The 24,531-nt window shown below is 36.5% G+C and overlaps 1 protein-coding gene across 1 annotated transcript; it reads left to right on the forward strand.

The window, feature by feature from the left end:
• Nucleotides 1-1,095: 1,095 nt before the first annotated feature.
• Nucleotides 1,096-15,616, forward strand: LOC117707174 (chitinase-like protein 3). The gene is made up of 11 exons (XM_034500581.2): nt 1,096-1,155; nt 2,616-2,645; nt 3,111-3,312; nt 6,049-6,105; nt 6,933-7,098; nt 10,942-11,066; nt 12,900-13,023; nt 13,243-13,428; nt 14,232-14,351; nt 14,433-14,574; nt 15,288-15,616. Exons 1-11 carry the CDS (start codon nt 1,131-1,133, stop codon nt 15,317-15,319), a joined length of 1,209 nt encoding a protein of 402 aa, XP_034356472.1. The 5' UTR covers nt 1,096-1,130; the 3' UTR covers nt 15,320-15,616.
• Nucleotides 15,617-24,531: the final 8,915 nt, after the last annotated feature.

Below are 24,531 nucleotides of genomic sequence, written 5' to 3' on the forward strand. Positions count from 1 at the left end.
ATAAAATCCATCCCAATTTATTCTTCCAAAATGCTATATGATATTAGTATATCATCTTCAATTTGAAGGTAAGCAGGAAATGGTGCAAAATTGTTCAGATTCCCCACCTTCTGTTTCTTGCCTAAGATATGGGCCATCAAATTTATTACTGAAGGAAACTTCATCCATACAGAAACAAGATATTTTCTCTATATGTTAAGGGGCTTATGTACTATGAAAATACAAATTTTTACTAACTTGGAATAATGTATGATCCCATGTCAATTCCATTGAGAAAATATAGATAATGTGCTCTGGAATTTCTATAGGAATTAAGAGGAAGCTGATATCTCACACAGTTTTGCTTAACTTGAATTAAAAATGGAAGAGTAAATTGGAATGAATTCTAACACAGAATACTAACAATGAGTGGCCAATATTGTAGGAATGGAGAAAGTTTACCATAATCAACTTTACATATTAGTGACTGGGAATGGTTTCTATTTTCTACATTAGCATACAAATAGAAGACAAATAGAATACAAATAGAGGGTGCTTCTGAGCTGGAAAAGGAACATGCTTGGGCACATTTATTCCTAGAAAAAGAAATGTCTAATAACCCTACCTAGAAATCTTTCTACAGAACAGGAGTTGGCAGAATATTTAGAAAGTGGCCATGAAAGAGATAAAGTTTCACAGACAATGGTCTTAAGACTTTCCTGTGAATTACCAAAGTTTGTAAATTATTTGACAATGACTCTTTCCTGAATGAATCTTTACTGAACCATTTTATTACTTTTGAATAAGAATTTTATTAGATAGGTAGCATGCACAATAAAAATGAATTGTTGTATCAGAAAAGATTATGCATTTCTGGGAACTGCGAAAACCATTAAAAATGAGTTATTACCTAGGGTGGTAGTTGTCACCCACTGGTAGGACACAGGGCACTTTTACTTATACAAGGCCATAAAGGTGATGGTCAGATACTAAGGGAGATAAGTCAACAGTAGGTATCTATTGGTTTAATAATTAGCCACACACATATTCTGGTAAAAACTTACTACCTAGAAAATGTTGTGATAACCAGGGTCTAAAATGATATAAAAAGACAACTGAATGAAGCATTCTGAAGCAGTCCCGAAGACATCATGGCCAAGCTCATTGTTGTCACAGGTAAGCTGGAAATCAGACATAGAGCCTTAGTCTTGCCTGAAAGAAGCAGTTTTAACTCTACTATATTATGTTTTTGAATTCTTCATTTATCATTTTAAATTGGGTCTCTTTATTCGGGATTTCTCTAGCTCTCATAAGTTCATCTGCTGGGAGAACATGTATGCCTACATTGATGCCACAGGCATGGCACTAATGTCTCACCTTCACTCCAGGGTTCTTTGCTGTTTGGTTTTTGGCCAGCCATTCATTACACCATAACTCTTCCTATGCCTCTTTACTAAAAATGCAATTCTGTGACTGTATCCGGATTGCTGTCTGGAAGGCTATTTTGAGGGATAGAAATAAGTAGGATCTGAGATAGAACTATCCACATTTATTACCTCTTCTCTACTCAGCATCCTTTCACATTAGTCCTCCACTGTGTTTTTTTCTTTGATGACATAGAACTGTCCTAGGTAGACAAACAGTGATCTGAAGTGTTTGAGTTTGTCATTGTTTCAAGCCAAGTTGGTCAAAGCTTACTACTTTCTGTGCATCTGTGATTCAGAAACTTTGTACACTTTCAGAAAGTTCTTCAAAAGACTTGAATCTCAATTTATAAAAGAATCAGATTAGAGGAGCTGTAATTTCATGATGATGATTCATGTCTAAAACTTACCACTTGAAAAGTACACTCAGAAGGTTTTCCAATAGAAAATCAATTTTGTGTAACTAATGAGATACCACAATTCAAAAATAAACACACACACACACACACACACTACCATCACTACCATCCCCACCACCAACACAACAATAACAACATCACACACACACAGAAAGAGAGAGAGAGAGAAAGAGAAAGAGAGAGAGAGAGAGAGAGAGAGAGAGAGAGAAAACAAGAATACAAAAAGTCATCAACAGAAATGATTTTCATCCTAAACTGCCCACTGAGAGTCAAAAATGCGATCTGGAGTGAGTATTTTCTCTCGCAATTACTTTTAACCGATGATTTCAAACATCAAAAAACTCTCCAGGAGATACTCAGTTCTGTGCTTTAGAAGTTGTATCAGCTGGGGAAGACTTGATTTATTACAACTCTTAGAACTAAGATTCATAAATGTATGGCCAGTAAGCACTTGAAATTTTGAATGATTTCAGTCAGAAATTCTTGTAGTTGTAGTAGATTTAATGTTGAATAACAATTAGGACATGGAGGGTGAAACATGAAATATTGATAGGTTGGACTACAAAGTAAAGAGAAATTTGAAAGACATGATAATTTAAGGTCTCCATAGTGGCAAACCAATATTTTTATTTTTATTTTTTTGCCAAAGTCAATTCTCTTGTGTGTTGTAATAATGATCTACAGTCAGTAAGATGGTCCACAAGGATTACAAATTTTATGTTACACCAACTGTTATGGTTAAACCAACTGATTCAGAGAAATAAATGTGTTTTCTTTCCCCTTCTCTCTCTAGGTCTGGCAATTCTTCTGAATGTACAGCTGGGTGAGTTTTTGATCAAACCTTTCACCAACATAAATCTTTAATCCTGATTCATTATTACTAATGCAAATTTCTGCCAGTCAGGATTCATTTCCTTTTGATATATGGACTCAAATGGCAAGAGATAATTGATTAGAGGAAATGCAGTATTTTGCTTCCTAGGTAGGAGAATGGCATCAGTTTCCTCTGCTGTCCTGACTAGTGAGATGAGAGTTTTGAAATTGGCAACTTCTGGGTTTTAAAGAAATTGTGCTTTTTGACTATAAATTTGTTACAATTTTAAGCAACCAGGTCATAGTCATTGGCTGATTTATAAGTTGTACTCATTTGCACAAATATTCACAGCATTCATCACTTCCTGGATAACATATATCTCATACACAGCAAATAAGATAATAAAGGCAAAATTGTTAGCCAAGGTCACAGGCATCTACATCAGGACACTATTCCTCTGATAACTTTCCACAGGATCATCCTATCAGCTGATGTGCTACTATACCAATTGGGCTAAGAACAGGCCAACAGTAGGGAGTTTCAAACCTGGCAATATTGACCCCTGCCTGTGTACTCACCTGATCTATGCCTTTGCTGGGATGCGGAATAATGAGATCATCAACACAAGTGAGCAGGATTTGACTGACTATGAAGCATTAAATGGCCTGAAATCCAGGTAAAGTCAGAGATATAGCGTTTGGTATCAGTGTGCCAATAGTTGCTACATCTCATTGCTTCCTAAAAACGTATGTCAGAATTAACAAAATTGCATGATGATTCCATCAATGTATTCTTCAGTTTTAAATTGAGACAGGCTGTATCTTTATCTTTCTATTTATTTTATTACTACCGGCTTTGGAATTCTTCTTATACATCTCTAGGTCTCACAACCTTATTAGGATATATGCTACCTCACCCCATATTTTGTATGTAGTTAGGGTTCTTCCTATACATAATTCTTGAAATATTCTTCCTGGTTCATTGTGTGGCTTGACCAACACTATGTTCTTATCTCTCTGTGAGAATCATCATACTCTTTTCAGAATCTATGTGTTCAAATATTATCGGTATCACTTGCAATTCAGACCACATTTTATTTGTCTTTTTCCACCTATTTCACTTAATTCCATGTCTACTAGGTTCAGGTTCATAAATATATTTGCAGAAAACAAACCAACCCCAACTTTCACTCTTTTAATGTTTGAGTAGTATTTCTGGATATGTGCAGAGCAAACCACATTGTCCATTCATCTAATTCTTGATAATTAATGTGACTTAAGGTGGATTTGTGAATCAAGCTACAATTACTGTTGGCGCACCGACATCTCTTGAAAACCTTGAGCATATGTGCTTTGGAGATAAACTGAAGAGTGCGTTTTTTGATCATGTTGCAGTTCTACCATTCTGAATTATCTTTATAATGCTTTGTTCTATAACTCTACTTAGGTACTTTCATATCATCCATGTCCAATTTTTTCTTTATTCATATACTTGATAATATTGATTAGGTTTTACCTAATCCAATATTATAGCTGCCATGGGAGACATGAGAAGATAGGCCAATGCAGTTGAAATCTAAATTTATCCTTTAATCATGGTGTTAGGTTTGCTTAATTCAACTGTTACACAGTTGTTTTTCTTTGAGAAATGTCTTTCCAAGGATATTCCCTTTTGTCCAAAATGATTTATATTCTTGACATTTATTTGCTGATTTGCGCATTTTATATTAATTCATTATCATATTATACTTTGCAATTATTCTCATGAGTCTAAACCTCTTATCTTTATTCAGTTTATTCTTTCCCTTTTTTATTCATGAGAAATAAATGAACAAAGCTATTTTAATCTTTCAATAGTAGCTTGTAAATTTGTGATACATAATAAAAATATTCATAGTCTAAATCAATCAAATGGAGGTATCTCCATCTTCTTTCATTAATTCGGAAGCTTCAGATCTTATGTTTCTGTCCCACTGTATTTTCAGTTTATTATTGTCTGTGCTGCAAGCCGGGGTCACAACTTCATTTTTGAATTACTTGTGTGAGCATTGTTTTCTTAGGAACATTCTGCTGTGGGACTTTTGAAACTTATGAGTGGGAATCCACATGTTAAATAGCAAAGATGTACACAATACTTTTCTATTGCCTATTTATTTGTTTTCATTTAAAATGTTATCCCCCTTCCCAGTTTCTCCTCGACAAGCCCCCTATCCCATCCATTCCCCCTGCTTCTATGAGGGGGCTCCTCCACACACCCTCCCACTGCTGCCTCACTGCCCTAGCATTTTCCTACTTAGGGGCATCGAGTCTCCACAGGACCAAGGGCCTCCCCTCTCATTGATGCCAGATAAGGCCATCCTCTGCTACATATACAGCCGGAGACATGGGTCCCTCTATGTGTACTCTGGTTGGTGGTTTAGTCCCTGGGAGCTCTGTAGGATCTGGTTGGTTGATAATGTGGTTCATACTACGGAATTGTTTTTCTTTTTTACACTATCTCCTCTGGCTGTGTAAAAGATACCATAGTAATGGAAACATCAGTAGTGTGGTTCATCTTTTCTCTGTCAGGATTTTTTTGTTTGTTTGTTTTTGGAAAACATCAAAAACTGTAATCTTTGCTGATTACTTCAAGACTAGAATTGTGAGCCATTAGAAGGTAAATATCACTGCTCCCAAGAATAATAAATGCTTAATAAATTCTGTAAAAGTTTTGTTATATTTAACAATAAATTGATCACTTATTTCCAACAATTGACAGGTTAGGAAGTTTAGCCATACCAATGCTCTGAAAGACTCAGGTGACATCTTCCTTTAGTAGCAATAGTATCTTTAGGAAAAATCTAAGTTATGATTTCCACCTGAAAATGAGTTCAAAAAAAGTCTTATATTTAATAGTGTCTCTTGCACGTCTTTCATCAAAACTAAATGGACTACTGAAAGCAATGCCTATCCCTACCATAGATCATGGAATCTGAAGCTCTGAGGATGGGCAAGAACCCTTGAATTTTAATGTCTTCTCAAAAGTGCTGATCAACTACTGTGGAATCTGATGTCTCAAAACAAGCATTTCAGTGAAGACATATACTTCCAACACAACTGATTTGTATTAACTGATGAAGATTGGCAAAACAATAAAGACCCAGATATTTGTCAGTTTTGTTACTAGGGAGAATGTGAGCTATCTATGGTTCTAAGTTACTTGCACAGAAATGCAGTCACTATACTACTTGGTAAACAATTCTCAAATTTACTATTATTTAAGAGGTCTGTCCTAAAACTATGATAATGAAGAACTTTATTAAAAATCACTCAGTAGTGAAATCACACTTCCTCTGTAATATGATATTATGTTAGAAAAAACTGAATGGCATGAGAAATATTTTTGATATGTGTCTTTTTCTGTCATTTTTGAGGAACACGGAGCTAAAAACTCTCCTGGCCATTGGAGGATGGAACTTTGGATCTGCCTCGTAAGTTCTATTTATATGGGCTACTGGGTTTTATTGTTGTAGGCAGGCTAGAACTATACAATCACAGGTCAATTACTTCATATTTTGAAAGGGGAATTAAAGGAAATACATTGGGTAAATAGGTTAATATGTAAATAATTACCATAGAGCCTCAATTTAAGCAGTAAATATTGTTTCTAAGTATACATATGGCCTTCACAAATTCAAATTTGGCCTGATATTTTAAGATGTATCTTCTGAGAGATTTTTAGCTACTAAAAATGATTTTCATAAACTATTTAATATCTTTCCAACCAGAGGAGGGTCATATTCTCCTTTTGAGTTATTATTTGGCATTTTTCCTCCAACAAGACCACACCTAATCATTCTAATCCTTTAAATTAGTAATACTCTCCAGTGACTATATATATATGTATGTATCACATGTATACATACATATACATATATACATACACATATATACATACACATATATATAAAAATATATACACACTCACACACATATATATATACATGACATAAAACAATGGCCCCTAATTAAGAAGAAATTTTCTTTGATCAAATATGAACTTGGGGTGTTTGAAGGCAAATATGATGAGTTAGCATGGACATAAACTTAAAATGCAAAGGAAATTTGTTAGTAGAAAATATGGGCCTGAGAAATAAAGAGTATTTTGAGGTTAAGTGATGTGAGTGCAAAGGGAGGATGAGAGAGAAACAAGGCACCTTAGTAAAGGACAAGGAGTCAAAAATAGCTGTGAACTCTTTTGTTCTCAATGTGTCCATGTCATAGAAGCCTAACATTAACTTCTTTCAATATACAAAAGGTTCAGTACTATGGTCTCAACTCCTCAGAACCGTCAGACATTCATTAAGTCAGTCATCAAATTCCTTCGCCAGTATAAGTTTGATGGCCTCAACCTGGACTGGCAGTACCCTGGGTCTCGTGGAAGCCCTCCTAAGGACAAACATCTCTTCAGTGTCCTGGTGAAGGTGAGCGAATTCAAAAATATTTTTGGTCCTAGAAGCTTTAAATCTCTCCATTTCAAGAACTATGAGTACTTGTAGAGCAAAACCAAACAAATATAGAAACATAGAATCTTAGCACTGTAAAAGTCCTAACTTATTATTCATTTATTCAACACACATGTGAGCCATTATTTCCGTGCTGTTTTAGAACCATAGTGAATCATCATATGCCCTCTAGGGAGTGAATCCAGTGTCATGATCATCATGTTACAGGCAAAATCATTAATGTTCAGAGAGTATTTGAGTAACCTTTCCAGAACCACAGAGCTAGTAAGTATCACAACTACCTGTGTTGTTTGCATACAGAGTTCAATCCTTATAAGCCAGAAGTAAGTGGATACACTTCTAAGCAAAGAACAAGGCAGAATGTTTTGCTTCATCAGTCACGCATATGAGGCAATCTAGGCAATACATGAAGCATCTTAATAACTGGCATGAAACACCAGAGTGCAAAAGAAACCCAATGTTGTGAGTACCTGACCTGGTTTTAAGAAGGATTAGGAAGTACTTGTGAGTAAGTGAAACTTTCTCTAAGTCTGAGAAGGACTCTGTTGTTATTAAATTGGGTAAGGAGGCCTCTATCACAGTGAAGAGGTTGAGATCTCTGAAAAAGTGACTTGGTAAGACATGTGAGTTCAAAAGGCATCAAGTTCTGATTATGTGGGGACTTTATATTTATTTAGGGATACGTAATTCTCATGCAACACCTTGTGTTACTTTGACGGGTTTGAATAATAGTCAAGAAATATGACAAGACACGGCCCTTTGTGACATAAACTACTAATGAATTGACATGGTCCTGATCTGACAGTCAGGTACTGAGGTGGGACACAGAGTCAGATGAAAGCCAAAGGCTGATGACCTCTGGCTTTAACTTTCTTACTGTACTGGGGACCAGAAGCTGATGGCTTCTAGCCATTTAACTCTCTCTTGCTATTCTGGGGGCAAGAAGCTGGTGGCTCTGGCAGTTTAACTCTCTTGCTATTCTGGGGCCAAAAGCTGATGGCTTATTTAACCTGCTGTGTTCGGGGGCCAGAAGCTGATGGCTCCTGGCAATTAATTCTCTTAGGTGCTTTTGAGCCCATAAGTTGATGACTTCTGTCACTTAACTTCTGCCAAAGTAACAGCAGCTTAAAGAAAGAAACTAAAGTACTTGGGACCTTTGTTTTCTGAGTTAGGGGGCACTTGCTGGCCAGGAAAGAGGCTTGGAGTTCTTTATCTCTCTCTTCCCGAGCCACAAAGAAAGGAAAATAAAGAAAGAAGGAAAGGAAGGAAGGAAGGAAGGAAGGAAGGAAGGAAGGAAGGAAAAAAGGAAGGAAAAAAGCAAGGAAGTTAGGGAGGAAGGAAAGAAGGAAGGGAGGAAGAAAGAAAGAAAGAAAGAAAGAAAGAAAGAAAGAAAGAAAGAAAGAAAGGAAGGAAAAAAAAAAGACAGACAAGCTCAGACACCCAGAGACACATACACACTTGATGAAGCAGAAAAGGGCTACACACACTTTTATTTTTGCTTTCAGTTTTTCATAGTTTTGCAGACAAAAGTTCCTATGAAAGAAACAGACTACCTCATAGATAATATGTTAGACAAAAGGGGAGTTACAGAAAGATTTAGATAGTAAGTTCAAAACAGTGTTTTATTTTATGATGTCATAAGTTCAAAGCATCAGTTTCACATGGCCTTGCTCTAGCATAGTGTGTCCTAATCCTTGGACCTGAGGTAGAATAAACATTTTTTTCTTGATAACAAAACTTTTTTAAGCTTATTTGTCTTCTAAGTGCAATTTATGAAGGCTCATTGTATTCCTTATTATGCAACCCTTACTTAATTTCTATGAGATAGGGCCATGTTCTATTTGTCAAAACTAACTTTATTATATCCAGGAGTGGATTAATATACACTGTTAAACTTCATGATATGAAATTTGATTTGATGTCTTGTACTTGAGTTAGGATGAGGAGTAGATGATCCCCAATAAAAATGAATAGACTACAAAGCAAGGCTTATGGTGATTCCCTTTCAGGTCTTTAAGCAGGCAGGAAATAAAAACAATCAGGGTGAGGTAAAAATGAAACTCTGCTCAACCCAAATTTATTGTAACCAGTGCTGGACCACGACTTCTAGTGTTGGGCCCAGACCCTTTTACTTTAGTCATATTTGGGAACAAACTAATTTGAAAAAGAATATTCAGATAACAATGATCTCAGTCCCAAGATTACAACAATTTAATACATGTTTACATTGAGATTACTTATAAAACACATCTGCACAATTTCATAAGAATGGGTACTGTTGACTCAGAACCTACCCAAATTTGGGTGTCTGTGGAGCCCCACTGAGGTAAACATAATGTGTGTGGTTGTCAGTATTGTCAGGATGGCATAAGATAACTGAGAAGTCAGTAGGGCTGTTGTAAAGCACTAATTATATCACTCATAAAGATGGGATTTGTGGCCTAAAACTGATTCTCAAGGCCTTAAGAGGAAAGGGTTTGAGAAAAGTAAATTCTAGCAGATATAGGAGGAGCCTACGTCATCAGAAAACAAAGGATCACCAACATTGTAAAACTACATTATTGCTGGCATTCCAAGAAGAACAGTTACACATCTCATTCTATTGTGAGGGAAGTGGTATGTTTAACTTTCCTGGGTTCTCTGGTGTGCAAAAGACCTTTATGTCCTAGAAAGACTGAAAAGGGGTTTTAAAATTCAATTTCTCCTAAAATGATTTTAAAAAATATTGTTTATTTTTTTAATTATGATGTATATGCTGTTCTTCTAGATATGAACCAACAAATTATTTTCAATAACACTCACTCCATGGATTTTTAACCAGCCTCTGAAAAGTTTCAATATTAAGTACTAATGAATGACAAGATATTTTTTGTTAAATATCTTTGATAGAAATAGAACCTGTACAGTAAACTAAATCATGCTTTTGACTCACATTTACAATTCTGAGTGTTTTCATTAATCAAGACAAAGTTTTAACACACATACTACAATTGATAGGTTTAACACTTGAAATCGTCTATTGCACTCATCTTCTCATGGCTTTGACCAGTAAAATTTTCTCATCAATGAATCCTCTTACCACATGGCAAAATGTGGAAGTTTGTTTTCTTTCTTCCTTTTATAAAATTTCATTTTAACTTATTTCCTGCACTATTCCAAGATACTTCCCACCTCCATGCTCACCCAAGTTCATGTCTTTTCCCCACCTTTCTCAAAAAAGAAATAAGGCAATGAACAATGCCCACAAAACATATCAGAAGAAAAATAAGAAGAAAAATGAGCACAACCTATCCATATATCCTATGAAACAATGTCTTTCACATACAGATAATACAGCCATGAGAGGAACCTGAATTTGAAGGCATGATTAGACTCATGTAGAATCCTGTGGATTATAAACAGGCACTGAATTGGACCTCTTACTCAGATCTTACCACTTTCTCACTCCAATATTTGAATAGGCATGATACAGGTCCTCTGAGCCAGTTCAAGCAGAGAGCACTGCCAGCATCTCACTGCACCACTGCAGGAGGACACAGGCTCAGGTCAAAGTCGCTTACAGAGTGCTGGATTCAGAACGAGCTCTGACCAGACATTGGATTCCTACAAAATATTTTTTTAATTTCTATACATATTAGGTAGCCATAAATTAATATCATCAATTTTAATACTTTATTGAGGTATTGAAAAAAATAAAGTAAAAGAAAATTTGTAAATGTGCACTGAGATAATTTTATAGGACTCGTATTTGTCTTTAAAAATACCACATATAATATGCAAGTACATTGTACTTTTTTGTAGGAAATGCGTAAAGCTTTTGAGGACGAATCCGCTGAGAAAAACATTCCAAGGCTGCTCCTCACTGCCACAGTAGCTGGTGTCATTGCCACAATCCAGTCTGGTTACAAGATCCCTGAACTCTCTCAGTAAGTGAGGATCCAACTTCAGGACTCCTGTGGGAGTTTAAACAAAGGTCATTTATTCATGGGCTTCTTGTTGCTTCAAGGTGTTGTTTATAGGCAGTGCTATGATTACACAGGTGGGAAAAGTGGTCCTAAGAATAATTCTAACTTTATGTTTACTGATCTTATGAATAACATGTTTATCTATATAAATATTTCATATGTTAAAACAATGTATTTTGATCACATACATTCACTAATAACTTGGTCTCTAAATCATCCTAAGAGCTTATAACTTACATTCCACTGAATTACAGGTTTTCTACTTTTAGTTTTTAATGATGTTACTATCTCCTTACACAAATTCTGAAGCCAACATGTGCATGGCTTTGGGTTCATCCAGTGGAATGCAGGCACCTACTAATGGCCACATTCCTAAAAGAGGTTGACTCTTGTTCGTTTTACAGCCATTAAATAACAACTTCTTTACAATATGTTGGGCTTGGGAATGGAACTCCCTGCCTAAAATGCTGCAATTTTCTGACCCTTGCTATCCAGTAGGTATTGTCAGTACAGCACCAACTGCTCTGAGATAACGTTTCCAACAGCCACATCCGGTGAAGAAATCAGCATTTCCTCAGCTTCCTTCCTTAATTCAGCAGCAATAAATTCTTCACAAACCCTCTTGTATCATATTCTTTCAACCTTACATGTGAGGGATGTTAGTAGAAATGTCATGTTTAGAGCTGAGAACTCGGATTTAGTTAAGATTCTGTGCTTTAACCAATAATGAGTGTATTAATTAAGAACTTTTCTTCAAAAAGGGCAGAGATTCTGGAAAAAAAATCTTGAAAGCATATTATATCTATGGAAATAAATGCCTATCTGAATGGCAGTTTAATACTATGACAGTCTAGGAGAACAACAAATGCCGGTTCCATTTCGGGCCTGTGAGTTTCTAAGGCACGAAAGTTTGGTCAGATTTACTTTGACAGGTGTAAAATACACCCAATGTTAGGCCTCATATACAGTCAGAAAGCAGGTTATTACCTCCATAATGATCATGTCTTTAGTGAATAATTTGTAAATGTGTTGGTCGTGTAGCATTCAGGATCTATCACTGGTTGTAATCATTGGTGTCTTTTTACCTGAGAAGACTACCTTACATAAATGTCATGGTGTAGGCTTCCTATAGGAGGAGAGATTGACTGTAAGTTTAAGGTTGGTTTCTCTGTGTATAGAGCTAATGTGCCTTGTGTTCATCAGTATGGTTTTAGCATCAAGTTATGTTGTACATCATAGAGCATTTGCAATATGCTGGATTGTTTTTGGTGTCTCTGATGACTGCAGGAAAAATTGTATGCTTTAGAAATATAACATGCCTGACACTGACATTTTCATTTAATAGCTCATGTCTTTTTGCAGCAGTATTATTACTCATGCAGATTACTTGTATTCAAATATATGATGAGTATTATAGTTTATTTAGATTATGAACAAGTATATTAACTTAATTCAATTTTCTATGCCCTATATTTCTTTCTAAGGCATTCTCTATCCCCTAGTCTCTCCAAATCCCCATGCTTATTTAAGTACATTGGCAGTCTAACTCCTAACTGTTTCATTTCACTGATGTTCTAGTATACCTTTGATTTATTTTTGTTCTTTTGAGTGGTAGTGGATAACATTACCAATACATTTTTTTCAACACCCATAGCTATAGAGAAAATGAAATCAGAGAACTAGGCAGGGGTACATGGGGAGAAAAATGATGCATATATTAGGGAAGAATACAAGGATGAACTTGAAGACGTGTAACCAAAATATTGATTCTAAGACCTTTCTCTTTTTTCCCAGGACTCTTGACTATATTCAGGTCATGACATATAATCTCCATGATTCCCAGGATGGCTGCACTGGAGAAAATAGTCCCCTCTATAAGTCTCCCACTGACTCTGGAAATAATGCCTATCTCAATGTGGTAAGACATTAACAGATTCAAGTGGAATTGAGAGATTAATGCATGAGCCTATGCCGTTTCATGTATCTGAAAAGCTACAACTCAGCAATTTATTTGGAAATCCGATTTTATTTATTGTTTATAAAATCACACAATTCATGATATCAGAGCAGGAAACTAGCCTATACAAACACAGGTCACCAGATACACTAGCAATAAGTTTACTTTCTGCCACTACAGGATTCAATCATTACCTACTGGAAGGAAAATGGGGCGGCTCCTGAGAAGCTCATTGTGGGATTTCCAGCATATGGGCATACCTTTATCTTGAGTGACCCCTCTAACACTGGAATTGGTGCCCCTACTGTTTGTGCTGGCACACCAGGGAAGTACACAGGTGAAGGAGGACTCTGGGCTTACTATGAGGTCAGTATATCGGTTGTAGTGTGCTCAGGGAATTACAGAGCCATTTCTCTGTTTGAGTACTAGAATCAGCTGAAAGTATATGCTCATTGTATCCAGCATGTACGCTCCATAAGCAGATACAATATCTCAAGTTCTTACATATTTTTTTCTAGTATACTTTCATATAGTCAATAGCAAGAGATACTTTAGAATATACAAGTTGATACAACAGACCAAAACCTAATATTCATGAAAATGACTGTAGGGCATTTATTTCCTGCTAAGGTGGATTCTAAAAACACAGTACAAGTATGAGAGTAAACATATTTTAAAAATAACTCAAGTATTAGTATTCCTTTGTGTCCTTGGTTTGTTTGATATGCTTGACATCAAGTTCAATGTCCAGAAACACGTATAGATAGACGGAATCACAGTATGGTAGTATAAGCTATGAAGATTACTGTGAACCCTCATGACTAATACTTAGAATATCAACTTTTAGGAGGCAAGCATATAAGAATCATCAGTTTGAAGACTATCTTAGCTATCGCTTAGGAGAATATTTCAGAAAGTAAAAATGTAGTAATGAGGACTAGTGATGCATCTCAAGTTAGATCACTCCCTTAGTCTGGGGAAAGGCCTAGATGTGCCCTGTAGAACCAGGAAATTCAAGGAAATGTCTGTTTACTGGAAGACAAATAAAATAAAACTCCTTAGAAAATGCAGAAAACTCCACAAAAGAATGGAGAAATGATAAATAAACTGAATGTTATCTTTCCTTCTTGGCATTAATATTTAAAAGATCTGAATCTGTTTGTTTAAAGATTTGTACATTTCTGAATGAGGGAGCCACTGAGAGCTGGGATGCCTCCCAGGAAGTACCCTATGCCTATCAGGGCAATCAGTGGGTTGGCTATGATAATGTCAAGAGCTTCAAGATGAAGGTAAGCTTAGACCACTGAATGTGATGAGATTGCAGCCTGATTCCCAGGAGATCAAGTGACTCATCTCCTCTGTTTCAACAGGCTCAGTGGCTCAAAGACAATAAGTTAGGAGGTGCCATGGTCTGGCCCCTGGACATGGATGACTTCACTGGTTCTTTCTGTCACCAGGGAAGTTTCCCTTTGACTTCTGCTTTAAAGAGAGATCTGAATGTACGCAGTGCAAGTAAGTGACACTACAATTATACTCATAATGTACAATGCCCTGCATTCATTCAAAGGCTGCCTGGACAACCCCATCCCCACTCCTGAGTCATATTTTCAACTTATTTATGTGCTCTTTTCAAAGTGATAGACACTTCCCCACCTGTTCAGTTCCATTAATTTATGTTACACATTTACTGGGAACCAGGGCTACCTCGAGGGTGAGGCAGGCTGTTCCAGGTCTACTAAGTATTCCGGTTATATGAGTCTGCAGAAACTCTACACACCCTCACTTCCAGATTTTTCTCCTCTTTTAACCATATCAACGGAGTGCAAATCTGTTCCTTTCTGGACTTTTATCAGAAATACTTTGGAAGTGCTGGCATGCATAGTGTCTGTCCATATTTTCTGTAATGTGTAGTATATTCTGAGATTTTTAACAAACTCATTTACCCAATGAATATCAAGGAAGTATTGCTTATGGCACTGATGGTGAAAGCAATACTTTTAATTGCTAGTCCAGCTTGCTCTGAGGTAGATTATAGAGACATGGAAATAGGTTAACCCCTGGGATGATGTTGCAAGTTCCCTAAATACTATGTCTGGATTTATTGTCTGATATAAACTGAAAGACTCTGAAGTCAGTTTGTTCCTCTAGTCCATGTCACCTAGATTGTACTTTTCTTCCCCACTTGCCTCCAGGGTCACCTCTGTGTCTTGTTTTGTGTGTTCCAGGTTGTTACACCTCTTATCCAGGGGAGCTCTAGCCAGTAATTTGTCCTGGAAACTGTCAGAATAAAAGCAAGTTCAACAGCCTTTCCACAGATGACTCTGCATCACCCTTCCATGGAGAATAATAGCACTAAGTCCTGGGCTTGCCAGAATTGAATCCCAGAGTAGTACTACTAAGATGGATGTCTTGTCTGCTATACCAGCTGGGAAGAAACAAAGAATGATCTTCATCTGTCGGCTCTGGCTAAGCTCTGAACATTTTCTTTTGCTTCCTGTAAAACCACCTTGCTTGTTTCTTGCTTATCATAATAAATTGCACATTTAAAACATCAGCATCTCTGGTGCTTCCTGTGCAACTTTGAGGAAATCGTTTCTGCTCATGGGTTATAGTGGTAAAATGGCTGTGGGAAATAGTGGTTAAACCCAGTGGCTTTGGGTTTTCTCTTTGACTTCAGGCTTTCTCATATTGAGGCTGAGATGGAAATGTTTAGCAATTGGTTCAGATTGAGAATGACAACATGAAGAGGATGGGTTTGTGTTACTTTGTCTATAATCTAGAAGTAGCTACAAGTAGCCTCAGGATGACAGCCTACACACAGTGATGTTTGATGTAACCAGTTTGGTGTAACTCCAAGTGATTTTTACATGTCCTGAGAAAGCAGAGTTGTTTGATCCCTTCTTGAGTTTGCAGCTTTGGAAGACCTCTGTCTTCTTTATGACTTGCTGTCTGAGTATTGAGGTTGATACAGAGTCCTCCTAAACCACAAAATTCCTTAGCACCATGTTTGTTTTACAGCCCTCTCCCCTCCTTTTCTTTTGGTTTACTTGGCATTCACTATCAAATGGCATTAAGTCCTTTTGCATACTTTGTTCAAGAAGTAGTTATAGATTTTACCATATTCACCTTCTTTGAATGTAGTTCATTTTGCTCAGACACCTCATAAGTGTCTTCAAATGTTATTCAAACAGCATCACCAAACAATCCCACAATATTTATCACAGAACTCAAGATTTTACTAAAACTCAGCCAATCTCAAACTTTCATGTACCAGTCACAAACAGACTCATTCTTTGTTGTTTCTCTGACTTTGATTATTTTCAAAACCTGTTATTTGTGTTAACATACATATTTTATTACATTAATAATTTTTATTGTCCCTAAAGATAATGTCTCTAAAGAGCTTTTATATTTTATCATTTGCCAGCATATTCAGTTTAATCTAAATTGCATGCAATTAACCCTATGTAATCTTTTTATTCACCGATAATGATAATACCAATTACTTCTTTATCTCTCAGTCAGAAGATTACTCTAGACAGAAATTTACAAATATCTCATCAATGTCTATTTTCAGTTTTTGAACATATATCTAGAAGTAAAATTGCTATGTCTTGTAATCAAAAAGAGGACCCCCACCATCGTGAGTACAAAAGCAGATAAAATTTGACTCAGGACACAATGAGAAGGCCAAACCTAAGGATAATATGTATAAATGAGGGTTAAGATTTCCAACTTAAAGGGCCAGTAAATAGCTTGAACAAAATTATAGAGGAAAACTTCCCTAACCTAAAGAAACAGATGTCCGTAACAGAACTTTAAATGGACTGAACCAGAAAAGAAATACCTCCCATCACATAATAATCAAAACATAAATGTACAAAAAAAAGAAAAAATACTGAAAGCAATAAGGGAAAAAGGTCAAGACATATAAAGGCAGACCTAAAAGAATTACACAAGACTTCTCACCAAAGACTATAAAAGCCAGAAGGTCCTGGTCTGATAATATACAGACCCTAAGAGAACACAAATGACAGCCCAGACTACTATACCCAGCAAAACTCTCCATATTGATGGAGGAATAAAAATATTCCATGACAAAACCAAATTTACACAATATCTTCCCACAGATACAGCACTTCAAAGGATAATTGGTGGAAAATTCCAACACAAGGAGGGAAACTACAACCAGGAAAAGCAAGAAAGTAATCTTCCAACAACCCTAAAAGAAGGTAGCTGTACAAACATAACTCCACTACCAATAACAAAAATAACAGGAAACAACATTCATTTTTCCTTAATATCTATTAATATCAATGGACTCAATTTTCCAATAGAAAGACATAGACTATCTGATTGGATACATAAACAAGACCCAACATTTTGCTGCATACAAGAAACGCACCTTTGTGAAAAAGACAGACACTACTTCAGAGTAAAAGGTTGGAAAACAATCTTCCAAGCAAATGGCCCCAAGAAACAAGCTGGAGTATCGATTCTAATATCAAATAAAATCATATTTTAACCAAAAATAATCAAAAAAATATAAAGAAGGACACTTCATATTCACCAAAGGAAAAACGTACCAAAAAAAATTTGCAATTCAAGACCTCTCCCGGCCGGGCTGGCTGGTGTGTGCACCCCGGATACCACTGAAGACATTCTGGAGGCTCCACAGATCCCACAGCCAGCGTTAGGTAGGAAAACCCACATACTGCCCTGAGCCCATAGCTGGGTGCTGTGAGTGCCCAGATTCCAGCAGATACCCCCCCCTGCCCCTGCCAGCTAGCACCCCCCTTCTGCCCATCTCCCGGATCTGAGGCCTGGACTAGACCTTTGCCAGGTCTGCTGTTGTGTGGATCCCGGGTTCCGCCTGAGACATACTGGAAGGTCCACTCAACCCAGAGCCACAGAGGAACAAATGAACTCAGAGTGTCAGACAACATATCCTGAGATATCCAATAGGAGACACTGCACACAGAACAGCAAACACCTAGCTGGACTGCCACCTTGGAGGCACCATGTCCTGAGGCATCCTAGAGATACCAGTGTAATCAGTATAGCTGGAAAAAATCGCAGAGACATCTGGACCCCTAGAGACCAGACACAAGCGAAATAACTGGAAAGGTAGGCTTCAATCAAAGACAGAAGTACAGGTAGCACTAGAATTAACCAGATGGCAAAAGGCAGGCAGAAGAACATAAGCAACAAACCAAAGTTACATGGCATCATCAGAACCCAGTTCCCCCATCATAGCAAGACCTGAACACCCCATCAAACCAGAAAAGCAGGATTCAGAATTAAAACCACTTCTCATGATGATGATAGAGGACTTTAAGAAAGACATAAATAACACCCTCAAAGAACAGATAGAAACGCTTAAAGAGGAAACACAAAAATCCCTAAAGGAATTGCAAGAAAATACAACCAAACAGGAGAAGGAATTAAACAAAACCATGCAGGATCTAAAAATGAAAGTAGAAACAATAAAGAAATCACAAAGGGAGAATACCCTGGAGATAGAAAACTTAAAAAAACGATCAGGAGTCATAGACACAAGTATTACCAGCAGAATACAAGAGATGGAAGAGAGAATCTCATGTGCAGAAGATACCATGGAAAACATAGACACAATGGTCAAAGAAAATGTGAAATGTAAAAAGCTACTAACCCAAAATATACAAGAAATACAAGACACAATGAGAAGGCCAAACCTAAGGATAATAGGAATAGATGAGGGGGAAGACTCCCAACTTAAAGGACCAGTAAATATCCTCAACAAAATTATAGAGGAAAACTTCCCTGACCTAAAGAAAGAGATGTCCATAAATATACAAGAAGCCTACAGAACTCCAAATAGTTTAGACCAGAAAAGAAATACTTCCTGCCACATAATAGTCAAAACATCAAATGTACAAAACAAACAAAAAATACTAAAAGCAGTAAGGGAAAAAGGCAAAGTAACATATAAAGGCAGACATACAAGAATTACACCAGACTTCTCACCAGAGACCATAAAAGCCAGAAGATCCTGGACCGATATCATACGGACCCTAAAAGAACACAAATGTCAGCCCAGACTACTATACCCAGTAAAACTGTCAATCATTATTGATGGAGAAACCAAAATATTCCATGACAAAACCAAATTTACACAGTATCTCAACACAAATCCAGCACTTCAAAGGCTAATTGGTGGAAAACTCCAACACAAAGAGAAAAACTACAACCTAGAAAAAGCAGGAAAATAATATTCCAAAAACCATAAAAGAAGGTAGCTACACAAACATATCTCCACTGCCAATAACAAAAATAACAGGAAACAACACTCATTTTTCCTTAATATCTCTTAATATCAATGGACTCAATTCTCCAGTAAAAAAGACATAGACTATCAGACTGGATACGAAAACAGGACGCAACATTTTGCTGCATTCAGGAAATGCACCTCTGTGGAAAAGATAGACACTACCTCAGAGTAAAAGGTTGGAAAACAATCTTCCAAGCAAATGGTCCCAAGAAACAAGCTGGAGTAGCGATTCTAATATCAAATAAAATCAGTTTTCAACCAGAAGTAATCAAAAAAGATAAAGAGGGACACTTCATATTCATCAAAGGAAAAATGTACCAAGATGAACTCGCAATTCTCAACATCTATGCCCCAAATGTAAGGGCACCCACATACATAAAAGAATCTTTACTAGAGCTTAAAGCATACATTGCACCCTACACAATAATAGTGGGAGATTTCAACACCCCACTCTCAGCTATGGACTGATCATGGAAACAGAAACTAAACAGAGACACAATGAAACTAATAGAAGTTATGCACCAATTGGACTTAACTGACATCTACAGAACATTTCATCCTAAAAAAAAGAATATACCTTCTTCTCAGCACCTCATGGTACCTTCTCCAAAATAGACCATATAATTGGTCACAAAACAGGCCTCAACAGATACAAAAAGATTGAAATAATCCCTAGTACCTTATCAGACCACCATGGACTAAGACTTGTCTTTGACATGGAAAAAACAACAGAAAGCCCACATACACTTGGCAACTGAACAATGCTATACTCAATGATGACATGGTCAAGGAAGAAATAAAGAAAGAAATTAAAGACTTTTTAGATTTAAATGAAAATGAGGACACATCATATCAAAACTTGTGGGACTCACTGAAAGCAGTACTAAGAGGAAAAATAATAGCTCTAAGTGCTCACAAAAAGAAATTGGAAAGAGCATACATTAACAACTTGACAGCAAACCTGAAAGCATTAGAAGAAAAAGAAGCTAGTATACCCAAGAGGAGTAGACAGCAGGAAATAATCAAACTCAGGGCTGAAATCAACCAAACTGAAACAAAAAGAACTATACAAAATATCAACAAAACCAGGAGCTGGTTCTTTGAGAAAATCAACAAGATAGACAAACCCTTAGCCAGACTAACCAAAGGGAGCAGAGACAGTATTCAAATTAATAAAATCAGAACTGAACAGGGACACATAACAACAGAAACAGAGGAAATTAAAAAAATCATCAGATCCTACTACAAAGGCCTATACTCAACAAAATTGGAAAATCTGAAAGAAATGGACAATTTTCTAGACAGGTACCAGGTACCAAAGTTAAACGAGGAGCAGATAAACCATATAAACAGTCCCATAACCCCTAAGGAAATAGAAGCAGTCATTAGAAATCTCCCCACCAAAAAGAGTCCAGGGCCGGATGGTTTTAGTGCAGAATTCTATCAGACCTTCCAGGAAGACCTAATACCAATTCTCTTCAAACTATTCCACAGAATAGAAACAGAAGGAACACTACCCAATTCATTCTATGAAGCTACAATTATGCTCATACCTAAGCCTCACAAAGACCCAACAAAGAAAGAGAACTACAGACCAATCTCTCTTATGAATATCGATGCAAAAATACTCAATAAAATTCTCACAAACCGAATCCAAGAACACATCAAAGCAATCATCCATCATGATCAAGTAGGCTTTATCCCAGGAATGCAGGGATGGTTCAATATTCGGAAATCCATCAATGTAATCCACTACATAAACTCAAAGAAAAAAACACATGATCATCTCACTAGATGCTGAGAAACCATTTGACAAAATTCTACATCCCTTCATGTTAAAAGTCTTGGAAAGATTAGGAATTAAGGATCCATAGCTAAACATAGTAAAAGCAATATACAGCAAGCCAGTAGCCAACATCAAACTAAATGGAGAGAAGCTTGAAGCAATCCCACTAAGATCAGGGACTAGACAAGGCTGTCCACTCTCACCCTACCTATTCAGTATAGTACTGGAAGACCTAGGTAGAGTGATTAGACAACAAAAGGAAGTCAAAAGGATACAAATAGGAAAGGAAAAAGTCAAAATTTCACCATTTGCAGATGATATGATAGTATACTTAAGTGACCCTAAAACTTCCACCAGAGAACTCCTAAACCTCATAAACAACTTCAGTAAACTGGCTGGATATAAAATCAACTCCAATAAATCAGTAGCCTTCCTATACTCAAAAGATAAACAGGCTGAGAACAAAATTAGGGAAATGACACCCTTCACAATAGTTACAAATAATATAAAATATCTTGGAGTGAATCTAACCAAGCAAGTGAAAGATCTGTGTGACAAGAACTTCAAGTCTCTGAAGAAAGAAATTGAAGAAGATCTCAGAAGATGGAAAGATCTCCCATACTCCTGGATTGGCAGGATTAATTTAGTAAAAATGGCCATCTTGTCAAAAGCAATCTATAGATTCAATGCAATCCCCATCAAAATTCCAAATCAATTCTTCATAAAGATAGAAAGAGCAATTTGAAAATTCATTTGGAACAACAAAAACCCAGGTTAACAAGAACTATTCTCAACAACAAAAGAACTTCTGGGGGAATCACCATCCCTGAACTCAAACTATACTGCAGGGCAACAGTAACAAAAATTGCATGGTATTGATACAGAGACAGGCAGGAAGATCAATGGAATAGAATTGAAGATCCAGAAATGAGCCTACATACCTGTGGTCACTTGATCTTTGACAAAGGAGCTAAAACCATCCAGTGGAAAAAAACCCAGCATTTTCAACAAATGGTGCTGGTTCAACTGGAGGTCAACATGTAGAAGGATGCAAATCAATCCATTCTTATCTCTTTGTACAAAGCTCAAATCCAAGTGGATAAAAGATCTTCACTTAAAAGCAGATACACTGAAACTAATAGAAGAGAAGGTGGGAAAGATCCTCAAATATCTAGGCACAGGGGAAAAGTTCCTGAACAGAACACCAATGGCTTATGCTCTAAGATCAAGTATTGACAGATGGGACCTCATAAAATTGCAAAGCTTCTGTAAGGCAATATAAATGCTATACCTAATACTCCAAGAGAGGGCATCATGAGCAGTTCGAATTAGACTCAGTGAGAGGTAGACAGAATATGGCCTTAATTGGGAGAGTACAGGTGTATGAGGAGAAATTCTCAGAACTCTTAGAGCAGTAGGTTTTGAGTGTCATCAAAATAAATTATCAAATAAATAAATTATTATCATTAAAAATAATTTAAAATACAATGTATATTTTTAAAATCAATATGTATATGTAAAAATAATCTGAATTTTCACAGAATGTTTAGAAATATACCTTAAAGGAGAAAACCAATCTAATTCACCATCATATTATTCTATGATAGAGAATTCCATTTACATTCAAAGACTGAAAAATCACTTTGGCTGAGTCTTAGAAGCACATATGTATAGACTTCAATTTTGAGTGCTGTCTCACAAGGGAATTGGTATCTTTTTTAGTGATAGCTTTTCAAGACCCTATGCAAAAGAGTTTGTAATCTGACTGTACTGTGTGTTCAGAAGGTTAGCTGTGTAGTAAGCTCTAAACTTTATGCAGAGAGTTGTCCAATATTCATTTGCAGAGAATCTGCTGTATCTGTCATTCCTTCTGTCTTTTGCCTACCTGTTCTAAGCAGTGTTATTCTAACAGCTTAGCTTTTTCACTGTATACAGTACTACCAAATAAAAAAAATAACATAAAATAATAAACAACATTGCTTAAAGCAACATATCTATTCTTATGGTCATGGCCAGTATAAAAACTTATTGAAATAATTTTATCTTCTTTATATGTTGCTTTGTAAAAATTAAGCAGTGAAAATATGGGCATACCATTCATATTGAGAAAATGACATAAATTATTAGGTTTATTCCTTAGTGGCTATTTGGCCATGGGCATGGCTCTGGACTCAATTGTGTGAAGATGCATTTCTCTTCTGATCTAGGCTGAGAGAGTCTATAAATGACTGATATGGCACTTTGGGGACACAGTCATAATGCTTTACCTGTATGGAAGCCTACCACTTCTGAAGGCTGTTTACCATGTAGGCTGGGTTTACAGGCTGTGTAATCTGTGTTAAGGACTTTGAGTAAGTAACTGCTTTCCCAGGATTTGGGAGTTAATACTGGTACAAAAGTCCTGGATAAAAGTAATGTGTGCTACTACCAATTGAGGTACAGCAGAACTTCTTCTGGGCTGCTGCTGACTGGAATCACATGCTAGCTGCACAACCATTAAATACTTGTCTTTGACACTAGCTTTGAGGATTCAGCTTGGTATGAATTCTCTTGTGAACATTTTCCTGAAACCTGAAATTAAAAGAAAATTTGTAAATGTACACTGAAATAATTTTATAGGACTCATATTTATCTTAAAAATATCTAAAATAATATGCAATCACATTGTAACTTTTTGTAGAAAATTTGTAAAGCTTTTGAGGAAGAATCCATGGAGAATGATATTCAAAGGCTGCTACTCACTACCACTGTAGCTAGAGTCATTGTCACAATCCAGTCTGGATACAAGATCCCTGAACTGTCTCAGTAAGTGAGGATCCATCAACAGAAATCCTGTGGGAGTTTAATCAAAGGTCACTTATTAATGGGCTTTTTGTTGCTTCAAGGAATTGTTTATGGCCATTGTTATGGGTGTACTTTGACTAAATAGGCATGAAAATGGTCCTAAAAATAATTCTAGATGTATGTTTCTACATCTTATAAATAATATGCTTATCTATATAAATATTTCATACGTCAACACAATGTATTTTAATCATATACATTCACTAATAACTTGTTTTCAAAAACATACTACTAGCTTATAACATATCACTCTGAATGACAGATTTTCTGCTTTTAGGTTTTTATTAATTTTTAAAAATTGGGTATTATATTTATATTTCAGATTTTATCTCCTTACCCCACCTCCACCCATCACCGAGAAACATCCTATCCCACCCCTCCACATCATGCTTCCATGAGGCCCCACCTACCCCCTGTCCCCACTACCCCCTCCCCACACTCACATTCCCCCCCCCACTCTGTGTTTGTCCTTCATGGGACCAAGAATCTCCTCTGCCACCTCTGCCCAAAAGGCCATCCTCCCCTACAT

This window comes from Arvicanthis niloticus, chromosome 4 (assembly GCF_011762505.2).
Source record: "Arvicanthis niloticus isolate mArvNil1 chromosome 4, mArvNil1.pat.X, whole genome shotgun sequence".
Taxonomy (NCBI): Eukaryota; Metazoa; Chordata; class Mammalia; order Rodentia; family Muridae; genus Arvicanthis; species Arvicanthis niloticus.

What these genes read in the sequence shown, in the direction of transcription:
- LOC117707174 (XM_034500581.2), top strand. Translation starts at nt 1,131, where the DNA reads ATGGCCAAGCTCATTGTTGTCACAG. An exon ending in TCTTCTGAATGTACAGCTGG is followed by an intron (nt 2,646 to 3,110) that starts GTGAGTTTTTGA and finishes AACTTTCCACAG; the next exon opens with GATCATCCTATCAGCTGATG. An exon ending in AAGATCCCTGAACTCTCTCA is followed by an intron (nt 11,067 to 12,899) that starts GTAAGTGAGGAT and finishes CTTTTTTCCCAG; the next exon opens with GACTCTTGACTATATTCAGG.